Source organism: Pantherophis guttatus, chromosome 1 (genome assembly GCF_059756535.1).
Source record: "Pantherophis guttatus breed Tessera chromosome 1, ASM5975653v1, whole genome shotgun sequence".
NCBI lineage: Eukaryota > Metazoa > Chordata > Lepidosauria > Squamata > Colubridae > Pantherophis > Pantherophis guttatus.
Genome location: NC_142063.1, coordinates 265,865,181 through 265,880,576, shown reverse-complemented (window position 1 = coordinate 265,880,576; position 15,396 = coordinate 265,865,181). Strand labels below are relative to the sequence as shown.

At 40.8% G+C, this 15,396-nt stretch overlaps 1 protein-coding gene across 12 annotated transcripts in view; it reads left to right on the top strand.

Annotated features, from left to right (window-relative positions):
* Window positions 1-15,396, top strand: part of SYNE1 (spectrin repeat containing nuclear envelope protein 1) — a 309,363-nt gene that overhangs the window by 59,627 nt on the left and 234,340 nt on the right. For all 12 annotated transcript variants that reach the window (XM_034419047.3, XM_034419038.3, XM_034419043.3 and 9 more), the window contains 5 exons: window positions 1,118-1,314; window positions 1,441-1,550; window positions 2,897-3,001; window positions 3,306-3,443; window positions 9,568-9,732. In XM_034419047.3, the coding sequence (XP_034274938.2) occupies window positions 1,118-1,314; window positions 1,441-1,550; window positions 2,897-3,001; window positions 3,306-3,443; window positions 9,568-9,732 (715 nt within the window). The remainder of the gene's footprint in view (window positions 1-1,117; window positions 1,315-1,440; window positions 1,551-2,896; window positions 3,002-3,305; window positions 3,444-9,567; window positions 9,733-15,396) is intronic.

The following is a 15,396-nucleotide window of genomic DNA, read 5'->3' as shown; positions in this document are numbered from 1 at the left end:
GTTTGGCCTTCGGTGTCCTCCGGAGGCATTGCCAGAGAGGAGGGTCCTGGAGAGGGAGGCCTTGCCAACTCCTCCCCCTCACTCTCAGAGTCTGCATCTGTCGATAGCCCAGGCTCAGGCAACGGAGCCACAACAATGCTCAGCAAAAATATCTTGCTTAGAAGAGATTTTGATTAACTACTTTGTCTGAACATCTAATTTGCAGAAGAGCAAAATACTTGTGTTTCCATGTCACTGTCTGAATATATGATTAGAACAATGAAACTTCAGATAATTGGACAATAATTTAGCAATATTAATAGAGCAAATTAATGGTTTTCCCTATACACATCCCCTTTTTTATTTCAACTTAAAATTCAAAGCAGCTAATAGGTACAAGAAGTCAAAATACATAATCTTACAAAATGATAAAGTCCTGGAAAAACAGATGGTGCTTCCTAAGGAGTAGGAAAAAAACTACTTCCTTAGGCAACACATTCCATTATTTAGGTATGATGAACTATAAGACCCTACTAGATGCATGATAAGAGATGTCTCTAAATTTGAGGGAAATCTTGAGAGGAATGTCCTTGTAGATCTTGTTAATACATTCATGCACACAAAATAAACCACACTCATGGAAACTTGTAAGGAATATCACTGATTTTTTTTTCTTAATTAGGTCCTCTGCTGTAATGTTCTTAAATACTTTGAAAGTTATTGTGCCAAGGGCACAATTTCTGAATTAATCATGTAGCAATCAGTGGTGGGTTGCTCCTGGTTCGCCCCGGTTTGGGTGAACCAGTAGTGGTGGCGGTGGGATGCTCCACTCACCCGCCCAGATGTCATCAAAAATTCTCTATGCATGCACAGAAGTGCCACGCACTCGCAAAGCGAGTGCACCCGTGCGCTAACGATAGCAAACCGGTCACACTGGGATTTGAAACCCACTACTGGTATTTTTCCATAGAAAAAATGAGAGTGTGTTTAAAAGCAAAATGGAACCAGATAATTGTATAAAAAAAGATTATTAATTTGAGAAACAGCGCAAATATAGCCTTAATATAATGGTTTAATACTAGAAGTTCAACAATAAGCTTGTTCAAGTTAGTAGTGTATTATTTTTTTTATTGTTAAGGCAAACTGGGATTGAAGTCAAGGATTTTGGACAAAGCTGGAGAAGTGGTATTGCCTTTCATTCAGTTATTCATGCTATCCGTCCAGAACTAGTGGATTTGGAGAAAGCAAAAACGCAATCTAACAAAAAAAATTTGGAAGAGGCCTTTACAATTGCAGAATCAGAACTGGGAATCCCAAGACTTCTTGATCCTGAAGGTAGGGTAGCATTTAATGTGTAATTTAAAACAATTTGGAACATTTATAAATGTGACAAAGACAGCATTTGTTTTTATGTCTTGTTTTTATCTGTTTTTTTTATTTGTTCCTCATTTTTTTTCCCAGATGTGGATGTGGATAAACCAGATGAAAAATCAATTATGACCTATGTGGCACAGTTTCTGAAACATTATCCAGATCCTCATAACACGGCAGGCGACGCACAGGATGCTGATGTATGTTTTTAATTACAATTTTCAACAAAATTGTCAGACACAATAGTAAACGTTTAAAAGACATCTAAACATAGTTTAAGTTAAAGAGCATTGGGGCAATGGTCCCATTTAGAAAAATAAGGAAAAGAGTTTGAAATGGAAAGAGATGGGTTAGTGGGCTTCATTGGGATCACAAATATGGAAAGATGATAAATAATTTCAAAAGTTGTTATGGGGGATCTGATGGTAATGATTTTTCCACTTTTATCAACTTTTTAAAAATATAATTTGTATTAAGAGTTGTAATTACAATAGTAAATATTAATAAAAAAATAATTTAGAGAAAGAAAAGAGAATGGAAAGCATTAAAAATGAAGGAAAAGGGAAGAAAGAAGAAAAAGAATATAATAAAGAAAAAATATAAAGAAGTGACTTCTGATCTTTATTACAAGAATAACTCTTTACTCCCTATAAGATTAAACATTAACTCTTCATTACATATCCTATACCTTATTTACAAGCAAATCCATAGTACATAAATGTTTCAATCATGCCAGAACATTGCAAAACAAGTCTTATTTTCACTTTGATTAAATAAACCAGCTTTCTGTTCCTTCCTTTTATTTGTAACAACCTTAATCTATAATGCAATCTAAGATTGTAATGGTATTTGATTTCTCTTTCAGTTCTTTTTTATCCCATCATGCAGACTTTTTCAAGGCTTTAACTAGTCTTTTTTCTTCTAGATCCAATAAGATCATTCTCCTGGTTTATCATTTGTATTCCCCTTTTACTTTTTAAAACCTCAGCCATTTTCTTTTGTATATCTAATAAAGTGCCCTTTTCCAAATTGTTCTCTTAGCCTGACATTTGTAGTTTCACTTGCTGTTCTTTCTCTATCTTGCTAAATAAAATTGTTCCACATCTGTCATTCATTCTTTAACATCTTTTAGACGTATTCTACCCATAGGAGCAGACATCATTACTGAGACTGTTGACATTTAGTTACTAACTTCTGGCTACATTCTTCAAAGATCTCCTGTTATTTTGGATGTTTAACATTTTGTAACATTGTGTACATCCCAGTGTTAATTGACAGCAAGCATGTATATTTTTTCTTGTGCTGAAAATCTTTAGTCTGTTTCTCATGACTTGCTTATTTCTTATGTTAATTCCAAAATTTTATAGTAAAAGTCAATATTCTAAATTTATGTGGACTCTTAATCCACTTATATGTTTCTTACATCACAATCTTGCTTAGCTTTTAGCTGTTTATTTCAAATTCCTTGATCTTTTTAAAGATGGGAGTTGCAAGTTAAATACATGCAATTTGGTGGTGAGTTGAATGCTCTTTTTATTTGTCATAGAAAGATCAGCCGATGCTAAGAGATCTGAAAATTTGGATTGAACAATTTGAAAGAGATTTGTCAAGGACACAAATGACGGAAGCAAGCTTACAAGAAAAATACCAGGTATTTCTGATTTTCTAGTTCCAGCGGAAGAACAGAATGTGTTTGAGAAAGGCTACATCAGTCATGATGACTGTAAAGTAAAAGAGTTTTAGCCCAACAAATAAAGAGGCAATGGACTGAAGAATGCTGCACTTAGATTTTGAAGTGGTAGCCTTGAACAAATTTTTCTTTTTATAAAGATACTTTGTTTTTGTACTCTTCTTAATACTGCATGCTGTCCATGGTCACATTGAGGACAGCAGCCTTATAAATTTGGTAGACGAATAAATAACACTGTGTCCTTGTTCTTACATATTCCCTGCAGTCATTCAAACATTGCAAAGCACAATATGAAGCAAAGAGGAAACAAATTGAACGTGCAATCCAGTCTTTAAGAAAGGATGGAAAACTTTCCCTTGATCAAGCTCTATTGAAGCAAGCCTGGGACAAAGTTACTTCTCAAGTAAGTTTAGAAGACATGCATATTCCTACCAATTTTTGTCTGGGTGTAAAGCTAAGCAAAATGTTTGTGAGTGTTCAGATTTCATATTAAAACATGCATTTTTCAAATAAGCATATTATTCAGAAATTGAACAGAAGTTGCCATACTTGTTTTTCATCTCTTGCACACTCATATTTATTTCTAAAGTGATGAATAAAGAATGCATCCAAAGATGGATTTACAAAGCTAGATGACATTGTACAGAGCCTGAGATAGTCATAGGCCTTTGCAGAAATGTATGACACAAAGAGCTGTGACATTTTCAAGTTTGTTTTATCAAAGTCATGAATCTCCTCTTGGTTATGTTTGGAGAATCTTTTCCCCTCCATTGATAAGATTGTAGTCTCAATTGATGGCTGACTTAAGGCAAAGTATTCATTGGCAAAGATGATTGTTTCATGACTCATGGAACACTAACAGTATATGGTTTCTATTTTTGATTGAAATGAATTGTGTGAATCCAGTTACTTGGGTTTGTTATTATGTATGGCTGCTTCCTTCTCTTCCTTCTTCTCCTTCTCCTTCTCCTTCTCCTTCTCCTTCTCCTTCTCCTTCTTCTTCTTCTAACACTGATGATGTTACCTAGTTAGAGTAATGAAACATCGGCAAAAAAACAAGCCAGCTCAGAGAGCATCAAGGATTTCTCATTTCAACCCGGAGCTACCAATATTCTCCTTCATTGGTATTATTATTAGTAGTGGTATTATCTTATTTAGAAAAAACACATAAGCAAAAGGAAATACCAAACATATTAAAGAAGTAAATGAGCAAAATTACAAATAATGAAATATGGATGGATAAGCTAAAGGTTTAAAATATCATAAAGACTTCTGTTTTAGAATATTATTGATTATTGTAAAATATATCATGTCATCAATATTGAATTACAAAAGTTGAAAATCCTTCTTAAGATGTAAACTAAAAATACCTCGTTAGCACAGTATAAATCACTAACTAAAATTATAAACTACGCAAGATGAAACCAATATTCAAAGTCAAAATTTTCATGAAATTAAAAATCTATTAAAAATTTTAAAAGCTATTACACAAACATTGCTAGTTTGGCGTATTTCAGAGGAATATCTCAGACTGAATTGAGATCTCAGTTGTCACTATTTCTTCTGTTCTACTATGAGTCATTTTTCAGAATTGCTGGATTTTATAGGAATGTACCACAGATGGAATGATGATCATTACCTTTCCAGTATTTGTTTAAAAATTCCATTTTAGGAATTGGAAGTGGATTATACTAATGATAAAACATGTATACAGATTTTTTTTTCTAAATATAATCTTCACAGTCAATTTATCTTCTTTTTCCATTGAAATTCCAACGTGTATCTTTATTACTATATTCAACTGTTGATTATATAATATTTACCCATTTGGATTCTAAGTCATATTTCACTAGCACTAGAATAGAATAGAATAGAATAGAATAGAATAGAATAGAATAGAATAGAATAGAATAGAATAGAATAGAATAGAATAGAATAGAATAGAATTTTTCATTGGCCAAGTGTGATTGGACACACAAGGAATTTGTTGGTGCATATTCTCTCAGTGTACGTAAAAGAAAAGATACGTTCATCAAGAATCATAAGGTACAACACTTAATGATAGTCATAGGGTACAAATAAGCAATCAAATCATACTAGGAAACAATATAAATCGTAAGGATACGGCAACAAGTTACAGTCATGCAGTCATAAGTGGGAGGAGATGGGTGATAGGAATGATGAGAAGATTAATAGTAATAGTAATGCAGACTTAGTGAATAGTTTGACAGTGTTGAGGGAATTATTTGTTTAGCAGAGTGATGACATTTGGGAAAAAATTGTTCTTGTGTCTAGTTGTTCTGGTGTGCAGTGCTCTATAGCGTCGTTTTGAGGGTAGGAGTTGAAACAATTTATGTCCAGGATGCGAGGGGTCTGTAAATATTTTCACAGCCCTCTTTTTGACTCGTGCTGTATGCAATATACAGAGTTTAAAAATTAAACTCAACAGGCGTTTGTCATTGCATGTTGATTTTCAAATTCTATCAAAATTTCTCAATATTTATTTATTTATTTATTTTTCAAATTTATATACCGCCCTTCTCCCGAAAGACTCAGGACGGTGTACAGCCAAAGTAAAAACATAAATACAAACATTAAAACCAATTTAAAAAGATATATATATATATATTTGGCCCCAAAATTAAAAGAACAATAACAAAGCTATTAAAAACATTTTTAAAAAGTGTTAAGCCAGCCTGGCTTGCTGAAAAAGAAAGGTCTTCAGGGCATGGCGGAAGGCACCGACGTCTTGAATTCTTCGTATCTCTGGGGGCAGTTGATTCCAGAGGGCAGGTGCCCCCACAGAGAAGGCCCTCCCCCTGGGGGCCACCAGTCTACAATGTTTCGCCGATGGCACCCTGAGGAGGCCCTCTCTGTGGGAGCGCACAGGTCAGTGGGAGGCCATTGGTGGCAGCAGGCGGTCTCGAAGATATCCAGGTCCTATACCATGGAGCGCTTTAAAGGTGATAACCAACACCTTGAAGCGCACCTGGAAAACCACTGGGAGCCAGTGCAGCTCACGCAGGAGAGGTGTTATGTGGGAGCGCCATGCAGCTCCCCTAACTACCTGCGCGGCCACATTCTGGACCAGCTGGAGTCTCCGGGTGCTCTTCAAGGGGAGCCCCATGTAGAGAGCATTGTCGTAGTCCAGGCGAGAGGTGACAAGGGCATGAGTGATTGTGCATAAGGAATCCCGGTCTAGGAAGGGCCGCAACTGGCAGATCAGGCGAACCTGATAAAAGGTCCCCTTGGCTACAGCCATCAGATGTTCCTCTAAGGACAGCTGTATATCCAGGAGGACGCCCAAGTTGCGAGCCCTCTCCATGGGGGCCAAGAACTCGCCCCCAATAGTCAGTGATGGAGTCAACTGACTATATCGGGATGCCAGAAACCACAGCCACTCAGTCTTGGATGGGTTGAGCCTGAGCCTGTTCCTCCCCATCCAGATCCGCATGGCCTCCAGGCACCGGGACATCACTTCAAGGGCATCATAGGGGTGGCCCAGAGTGGAGATGTACAGCTGGGTGTCGTCAACGTACTGGTGGTACTTCACCCCAAAGCCATGGATGATCTCACCCAGCGGCTTCACATAGATGTTGAACAAGAGGGGCGAGAAAACCGACCCCTGAGGCACCCCACATATGAGGCGTCTCGAGGTCGACCTCTGCCCCCTTGCCAACACAAACTGCAACCGGTCTGAGAGAAAGGAGGAGAACCACCGTAACACGATGCTCCCCATCCCCAACTCTTCCAACCGGTGCAGCATGATACCATGGTCGATGGTATCAAAAGCTGCTGAGAGGTCTAACAGGACCAGAATAGAGGAGCAACCCCTGTCCCGAGCCCTCCAGAGATCATCTACCAATGCGACCAATGCCGATTCCGTGCTGTACCCGGGCCTGAAGCCCAACTGGAATGGATCTAGATAAGACGTTTCCTCCAGGTATTGTGGAAACTGTCATGCAACCACACTCTCAACAACCTTCGCCACAAAACGAAGGTTGGAGACGGGACGGTAGTTGGCTAATACTGCCGGGTCCAGGGAAGGCTTCTTGAGGAGAGGCCTCACCACCGCCTCTTTCAAGGCCGTGGGGAGGTAACCTTCACTCAATGAAGCATTGATAATTCCCTGGAGCCTCCCTCGTGTAACCTCCCGGGAAGCCAGTACTAACCAGGAGGGACACGGGTCCAGCAAACATGTGGCCGCACTAAGTCTCCCCAAAGTCCTGTCCACGTCATCAGGGGTCACAGAGTCAAACTCTTCCCAGATAACATTCTCAAGACTATTCCTCGCCACCCTGCCCGAATCTATCCAGTCAGAGTCCAAATCCCCCCCTGGATCTATGCGATTTTGTCATACAGATATTGTCCAAATTCCTTGGCCCTGCCTTTCAGGGGGTCCTCCCACACTCCCGGATGTAACAAGGAGCGGGTCACCCTGAACAGGGCAGCTGGACGATTATCTGATGACGCAATAAGGGCGAAAAAGTAATTAAACTTTGCCGCCTTTATCACCACTAGGTAGGTCTTAATATGTGACGTTACCAGTGTTCGGTCAGATTCAGCGAGACTGGCCCTCCAACCGCTCTCTAGGCGTCTTTTCTGGCACTTCATCTCCCTCAGCTCCTTGGTAAACCATGGAGCCCCATGGGATTGGCACCAGGTCAGAGACCGCAAAGGCACGACTCGATCTAAAGCCCCCCCCCAGCCACCCGATCTCAGGCAGCTACCAGGTCATCGACTGAGTCGTGTGCCAGGTCCTCAGGAAATGGCCCAAGCTCCGTCTGGAACCTATCCGGATCCATCAGGCGCCTGGGCCGGACCCACCTTATTGATTCTGCCTCCCTGTGGCGGGGTGTAGCAGTTCGAAGGTCCAGGCGAAGGAGCGAGTGATCTGTCCATGACAAGGGTTCCATCTCTATATCCCCTATAAGAAGACCACCCAACCACTGGCCAGAGACAAAAATCAAGTCCAGAGTATGTCCCCCCCCTGTGAGTGGGGCCATGAACTAACTGGGTCAGGTCCATGGCCATCATGGAAGCCATGAACTCCTGGGCCATCTCAGACGTTTCACCAATGGATGGCAAGTTGAAATCACCCATGACCATATGCCTGGGTGTATCAACTGCCACCGTGGCTATCACGTTGAGTAGCTCGGGTAGGGCCGTTGCCACGTAGCAGGGAGCCAGGTACATTAACAACAAGCCCATCTGAACCCCCTGACCCCACCTCACAAAGAGGGACTCACATCCGGCAATCTGTGGCACAGTGGTCTCCCTCGGACCAAGACCTTCTTTAATAATAACCGCCAACCCCCACCCCTACCCTGGGCCCTTGGCTGATGGAATGCTCTGAAGCCTGGTGGGCACATCTCAACCAGAGGGACCCCTCCCTCCGGGCCCAACCAGGTCTCCGTAATACCCGCCAGGTCCTCTCCCCCCTCCTGTATGAGATCGTAGATGAGGGGGGCCTTATTTACCATGGACCTGGCGTTGCACAGCATCAGCTGAAGGCCCAGGTCCTGAGTATCTGTGCAACCTAGTACCTGAGAGGAGCATTGGGGACCGGGGTGCGCAGTTGCTCTCAAACAGCGAGTGCGCACCCCCGGCACATGATATGGCCCCCTGCTCCCACCATATCTGCCCCTCCCATCCACCGTGCTGATAGTACAACCCTCATTAGGATGGCCCTCCATCACCTCCCCAGCCTCTCGTCCTGCAGCCTCCAAACCGTTATCCCTTGCTGGGCTTGGCTCCAACCTTTGGTGGATTACCCCCCCCATCCCCCTTGGTCGTCCCCCCGGTTCCCCTTAAAAAAACATTAGAAACCCTAATTAAAAATCCCCTCAATCCCCGCTTTAGAACATGCCACCTCTCAGGGCTCCAAAGCCTGTCCTTGAGGTAGGCCTTCGATAGAGTGGAAGGCCACCGCCGCGAGAGGGGAGCATCTCACAGCGCAAGCAGATCCGCCGAGGTGTAAGCCAATATAAGTGTAACGAGGTAGGGGAGAGTAACTCTGGTTGGATATGAGCAAAGCTGGGGCCCCTCACTCTCTCACAGCGATGGGGCGTCCAGATCAAATAGCTGCAATGCAGGCAGATGGCCATAGCCGTTCTCTCACAGCGGCTGGATGACATAAAGCCAACAGAGTTCAACTCCTTTCCTGCAGATGGAGCAGCAGCCATTGTCCAGGACTCTCAGCTTCTCCCTCCAAACCTGCAATCTCCCTTCCCCCGAGCCAAGGTCAAAAGGCGGAAAGCAGGAGGCAGGGATAGAATGACCAGCAGCAAAGAGGAGATAGGATCAAACGGCAATAAGTCCAAGGAGGGTGATAGTAAAGTCCCAGAGTCAGAGGTGATGGCAAAAATGACCCAACCACAAACAGAGAGTCGGGGCAGCAACAGGGGAAGGCCATTTCATAAGGTATATCCCTTTCTGCAGCTCTTTTGATGCTGTACTGCATATTTAGGCAACAAAATGAAGCTTGGAAATTGGAATACTAGTTCTCTTAATGTCTTGTTTTCCAGCTTTTTGAATGGCACTTGTATCTTGATAAATCTCTTCCTGCACCTCTGGGCCCTATCGCAGCCTGGCTTTGTAGGGCTGAGACCTCTCTTAAAGAAGACATTTCCATTCAGCAATCTCATGAGGAAACAGCAGATACATTACATCGGAAACTTGAACAGCATAAGGTTTGTATATTTTCAGTTAAATGATATTATTTCTAAATTATTTCTAAATTTTATTATACATATGGGAGCATGAGGATTTGAAAGTATGAATGACTTCTGATATACTGTAAGTACCTAAAGTAGGCCCTGCTGGTCTATGACCATAATAAAGCTTTGATTGATTAAAAAAAAGGCTAAGACATATTTACAGTGATTCTTTATTGAAAAAGTACATGGCTTTTGCTTCCTGGTTGACTTATTGTTGCATTTTACAAAAAATGTTTTTGAACTTAGTTTTCTCTTGAGTTAGTAATTCACTCCAGGCTATTCAGTCAGTGTGGCAAACTGCTGGGAACTTTGTAGACTTTCATTCTAACAGCCTGGAGGGCATCTGGAAGGATAAGGCAATTCTGTGGCATTTGTAGAAGGAAGCAAAAAGTGGGAACTACCTATGCTTTATTCTTGAAATCACACATATTTTCCAAGCCATCCCCAATAAAAGGAGAGAAAGAAATGCAATTATGCAACTTTGCCCTATTATATTTATGAAAAGACTTGCTTAAAAATGAAATCCTATAGAATTATGTTGTTGGATCAGGTTTTTGTCTTAATGATTGAATATATATATATCTTCTTCTTATATATATATCTCCTTAGTCTCCCAATGGGCAGCAGGGAGCTTGCTGGCTGCTGGAGAAAAAAAAAAAAAGAAGCCTAGAAACTAGTGGATTGGGATTTCACTGAACTAGGGCTGCAGAAAAATCTTGGTTTACATAGGAAGAACCTGGCTAAAGAGAAATACATAGACATAGACATAGACATAGACATAGACATAGACATAGACACACACACAGACACATATATATCAGTTCTATTCAAGCCAATTCTTTATTTTTATTTTAAAATTATGCAACTCATTTGTTTAAACATTATGCAACTCATTTGTTTAAAATTTAGACTTGCATTAATTAAATTTAATAGTCTTATTCATTATATATAATTATAACATTGTTTAAATTTAGGTATTTATTAAATTTATAGGATACCACCATTTCTTAGCACTCTGGGTATCTTAAAAAAATACAATAAAATTACAGAAAGGTGTCATCATCATCATTTTAGCCATTGTCTATCCACTGCAGGATGAAGGCCTCTCCCGCATGTCTCCAGCCAATATGGTCCTGAGCTTTCTTTTGCCAATTGGGCCCACAATATTTGCTGATGTCGTTGATCCATCTTGTTTTAGGTCTCTTTCGTGGATGCTTTTTATCAAGTGGGATCCACAACTATCTATACACCTTTCTGTATTCTTCATTGCATTTTTAAGCCACCCAAAATGCTAAGAAATTGGGGTTTCCTATAAATTTAAGAAATAAATAAATTTAAGCAGTCATATTATTGTCTTCTACAGTATTTAGTTAAATTAGACCATTAGTCAATCTGTTTTGTAATTACTTTTACTATTGAGATAATTTTCTTTAATTCTGTATGTCTCCTAAATGATAAGATGACAAGAATATAGATGCAAAATACTTATAAGCATTTATGTTTTATATTAATAAACAATCCAAATGAATATATTAAAATATAAGTAAAAGATCACTTTAATGATGCTGTTGTTATTTTGTTGAAATATATAAAAGAGCCATGATGGCTCTTATATACCCTTGAACTTTAGAAGCATCACGCCTAGTTCTGTTCTATGATTTTTAAAAGAGAGATCTTGAGAAACAGGAATGATTATATGTATATATAGAAATGCACAAAGCTTTCCTGTTACTAATAATGGCTAGTGTTCTGGTTTTGGCTACATATGTACAACTTCTATTTTATGAACAGAAAAAGCTCTGCTTTGCTTCGATGATGCTTCAAAGAAATTTATATACTACTAAAACTCTCATTGTCATGATCTTTAACTTGACAAAACAGTACATCATAGGACTAGAATTTTTGAACCAAGGTACCTCAAATGGGCTAATGTGTGCAGAATGTGTCCAAAATCAAGGACTCATGTCTCATGAGCTAATGAAATTTGTGGAAATTGTGGCTGTTTCATTGCTACTACCTGCTGTTGGGCTGTTCCTTCGGTCATGTAATCACATGATCTTAATTTTAAAGATTTTTTAAAAATTTGTTTTTAATTCTGTGACAGTGTCCCAGCCAATTTTGTTTTCTCTTTTACCCAGTAGCAATAAGTTACCTGCTGGAAAGTGAAAGAGAAAGGGAAAGGGTGAGTGTGGAAGGAAGGAAGACTTTGGAAAAAGTGAAAAGAAAAGCAACTAAAATAATTAAAGGCACAGAGACTAAAATATATGAATAGTTGCAGGATTTGGGTTTGGCTAATCTAGAGAAAAGAATGACTGGGGGGCCCGTGTTGTGGCCCGTCAGTGGCCTATGCAGTTAGTAGCTGATTCCGACAGCGAGGAGGCTGGTGTGGTGCTGCGCCAGCAGCCTGTGCAGTTGGCACTCAAGTCAGACAATGAGGAGGCTGGAGAAGATGTGGTGCCAGAGGCGGGGATTCAGCCAGGGCCTTCAGAACCTCCAGAAGCTCCCATAAATGAAGAGGAAGAAGAGGAAGAAGAGGAGGAGCCTCTTCTCGATGCACGAGCGTGCAGAGCTGCGAAAAGGCAGGAGTGGCTCCTCAGGAGGAGGTCTTCTTGAGAGTAAGGCTTGGGGCTAATTGGCCACTCCCCTAGCCTATTTAAGGAAGGACAACGACTGATGCAATTTGCAGGAAACAACATTCAATTTCCTTCGCGTCTTGATTACAGAAAACGTTTGATTTGGCTCTTGTTTCTCTCTTATCAGTTTTCCTGCAAATTGCTTCTGGGCATTCTGTCAACCACAGTAAGATTATGGTTATCTGAAATACTGTGCCTCAGAACTGAGTTATTATTCTTTGAATTCTTGTCGGCTGTTAATGAAGTTAAATTAACAGCCCTTGTTCAGAAAAGACTGATTTATTGTACTTGTGTTCAAACAACTACTAAGAAAGCTCATTAGTAGTCTTTAATTAGTAAATTAAGGTTTGTACGGACTTTGTGTGTGCTGTGTTCTTTGGGGTCCGTAGCTGGGGCAGAACACATAGAGAAGGGGGTCAACTTATTTTCCAAAGCACCAGAGGAGCAGGACAAGAAACAATGGATGGAAACTAATCAAGGAGAGAAGTAACCTGGAATTAAGGAGAAACTTCCTAACAGTGAGGACAATTAACCAGTGGAACAACTTGCCTTCAGAAGTTTGGGTGCTCCATCACTGGAGTTTTTTAAAAAGAGACTGGATAGTCACTTGTATATAATGGTATAGGCCAGGGGTGGGTTTCACTTACCTTCGCTACCGGTCCGCTTGTGCATGCACGCTCACTTTGCTTGTGCGTGCACCACTTCTGCACATCCACAGAAGGTTCAGCGCATGCACAGAGCGTATTTGATGATGTCTGGGTGGGTGGGCGGAGCCTCCCCCCGCCGCTGCTACCGGTTCTTCCAAACCGGGGCAAACCAGTAGCAATCCACCACTGGTATAGGCTCCCCTGCTTGAGCAGGGGTTGGAACATTAGAAGACCTCCAAGGTCCCTTCCAATTCTATTCGGATGGATGGATAGATGGATGGATGGATGGATGGAAGGAAGGAAGGAAGGAAGGAAGGAAGGAAGGAAGGAAGGAAGGAAGGAAGGAAGGAAGGAAGTTTAATGGGAAGCAGAAGGAAATCAAAAGTCGCTCCTGCTGCCAGTGCTTTTTTACCTGTCCTTGGTCATCGCATTTCTCTGTTTAAGTAAGGTAATATCTCTGAAACAGTGACCCAGTGGGGCACAGGTTTTCTATTGCTCAGTAAAAATAAGTATTTTTTTTTAAAAAAAACTTCAAGTAAAGCTGCTTTCCCAAGCAATGTATCCCTCTGCTTCTAGAGAGCTTCACTTTATATCTTTGATTGTCTCCTCTGAAGAAAGAATGGACGAGCAAATGAAGTGATATATAGTACCCATCTGCAGAGGTGAATAGTGTCACCTCTGTTTCTCAGTGGAGCAAAAACACTGTCTCCACAGGCAAGCTCTCCCCCCCCCTCCCCCGCTGAAGTAAATTAGAACCATTTCACAGTGGGATTTGATGTAATAGAAGCTTCTGTGAAGAGAATGCAGGAGGAGGAAAGTTAATTCTTTTTATACTTTCTCTCCTTTAATCAAGTTTCCTGTGCTGCTCCAGCATTTCAGTTTTATAAATAGTTGTATTAATCGTTGATATGGTTGAATACATTTTTGGAAAGGCATAGAATATTGCTGCCTTCTTTTCTGACTCCTTATGCAAGAGGTTACAAAAATTCTGTGAAACTGAAGGAAGGTTGCATAAATAATGCATTGTGTACTATCTCAAAATATGTACTTGACTAATGATCCATTTGTCCCCAAAGTTTGGACAAGTTGACCATATAGATTTTATTAGTCTTAGATAAATGATAGTGCTTTTCATTGTGTGGATAGGATAGTTATTTTACAATATTATTAACCTGTTTTAAGGCTGATTTAGAGTTGCTTGCAATGGCCCATAGCAGTCGTTACATACTTATGCTATGAAAGGGTTGATGGGTAAGCATGCATTGCAGATGGTTGCAGAGGGGCCAATGCAAACACCTTCCAAATCCCAATTGCACATTGGTAGATCTAACTTCCTGTTCTATGCTTTGCTGTTTGAGTGTCCCTCAGCCAGAAAGTTAAAATTCATAGACATATGAATGCAACAGCTATGTAACAGTCTATGAACGACAGACACATATGTTCCCTCCCTCATGTGCAGTGCCAGAGAAGTCTGCTCGACCCTTTACAGGTAATCCTTGAGCTACAAATGTAATGGAGTCATTCCATTCGTAACCTGAGGATTCGTGGGAATGAATCTCGTACCTTGAATGGGATCACCCCCTTCTTTTTCCCATGCATTCGCTAATCGAATGGTTCGTTAAGTGCATACGAGATATTTCAGGGTGGGGAAGGCCATGGGGGGGGCAAGTGATGGAGCAGGTGACCTGCTTAAGACCACCCAAGGCCTCCCCAACCCACTGAAATACCTCATGCTCCCCACAGTTGCTTTCCCCCCCACCCAACCTGCCATGCTGCGTCGCTTTCTGTGCAAAGGTCTAGCAAGCTGTCTCCTCTCCAGCCTCTCAGCCATGCATGCCCCTCCGAAACTCCATTTTAGCATGTACAGGCCTCGACCAGCATTTTGCAGCTGAAAATGGAGGTTCGGAGGGGTGCCCCGCCTCTCCAAAGCTCCATTTTGGCATGTGCAGGCCTTACTTATCACGTAACTTTAAACATTACCTAAGGGAATGCTTGTAACCTGGAGATTTCCTGTGTTCAGAATAAATGCATAAAGAATGTTCTGGATTGTAACTAGAGAATTACTTTTTTTATTTTTACCTGCATTCATTTGGAACTTGGCTGACTAGAACAGTGATTTTTAAAAAAATCTCCAGTGTTCATGATGTGGAGGTATATGTCAATTCATATACAAAGCAGGTGCAAAACAAATGTATTTGTGTCACCTTGTTGCTAGTCTAATTAAATTGCAGCTGGTAGAAAAATATCCTTATTAAGAATACTCTTATCTGATGATTACTAGTAATTTATTTTAATAAATAAATGTCACTAAGTACTGTTGCTTAGATACTGCAGGAAAAAAAAACCCTAATATTAGG